Here is an 870-nt window from a genome sequence, read left to right as displayed (position 1 = left end):
TAGTGCGTCTTGCCTCTTGAATTGCAACCTCCATGACGAAATTGTGCTCGGAGGTACCATCAGCTGGCTGGAAGCCTTTCTGGGCTTCCAAGGAAATCAACCCGTTTGCCCTCGCCCAGTTCGTCACTCTGCTGGCGACTACCGCACTGAGCACCCGCTGTAACACGGGCTCCAGGGCGATAGGCCGCCAGTTGGCGAGGCGCTCCTTATCCCCGTCCTTATAAAGGAGCTTGCACACGGATTGCTTCCATTGCAGGGGCACCCATTTTCTTAGTAGACAGGCACGGTAGAACCTGGTGAGAATCATCGCACCTGGATCTGCCATCCGCACCATACGAATGGTGATCCTGTCCGCACCAGGCGCAGAGTTGGGTGCTTTCTGCATCTTTTCCCAGACCTCCGACTCACTCAACTCCGCAACAAGCATCGAGTGGTCAGTGGCGGGCGGAGGTAAAAATGTCATAACCTCGGGTGCAAGCGAGGGAACCGCCGGTCTGAAATTGAAATAATGATCTGCCACTTGCGTGGCTGTAAACGAAGGACAGGCATTCCGACGCCGGAAGATTGGATTACAGAACGGGCCGGTGCCGAATTGAACGCCTTTTGAACCGCTGACGCAGATTTCCACCATGCCGGGGTCACGCGTTAACCGCACTGCGTCGGCGAAACCTGTTCCTTTTACCCTCCTTTACCCCGGACTTTTCTTTTTGCAAACGGGTGGGGGTTACAAAGCTCGGGTTCATTTGGGTCCGGGACCAATACTCTCCCACCAACTTTCGTCATACACCCGCTTTGCAAGTCGAACACTAGGAGATTGGCCAGGTGGTTCATAAAACGCCTCCAGCGAAACTTCTGGCCGGGAAACTGGGG

The 870-nt window shown here is 55.2% G+C and overlaps 1 protein-coding gene across 1 annotated transcript; it reads right to left on the bottom strand.

Moving 5' to 3' along the window:
• Positions 1-28: 28 nt before the first annotated feature.
• On the bottom strand, positions 29-494 carry Tsp_14788 (retrovirus-related protein; the record flags this gene model as incomplete). The annotated part of the gene is made up of 1 exon (XM_003367778.1): positions 29-494. A coding segment is annotated over one exon (466 nt), but the record flags the coding sequence as incomplete, so codon positions are not given.
• Between the last annotated feature and the right edge of the window lie 376 nt (positions 495-870).

This window comes from Trichinella spiralis (assembly GCF_000181795.1).
Source record: "Trichinella spiralis strain ISS 195 chromosome Unknown Scfld3689, whole genome shotgun sequence".
NCBI lineage: Eukaryota > Metazoa > Nematoda > Enoplea > Trichinellida > Trichinellidae > Trichinella > Trichinella spiralis.
The sequence above is the reverse complement of the archived record's forward strand: the minus strand, read 5'-3'. Positions and strand labels throughout refer to the sequence as shown.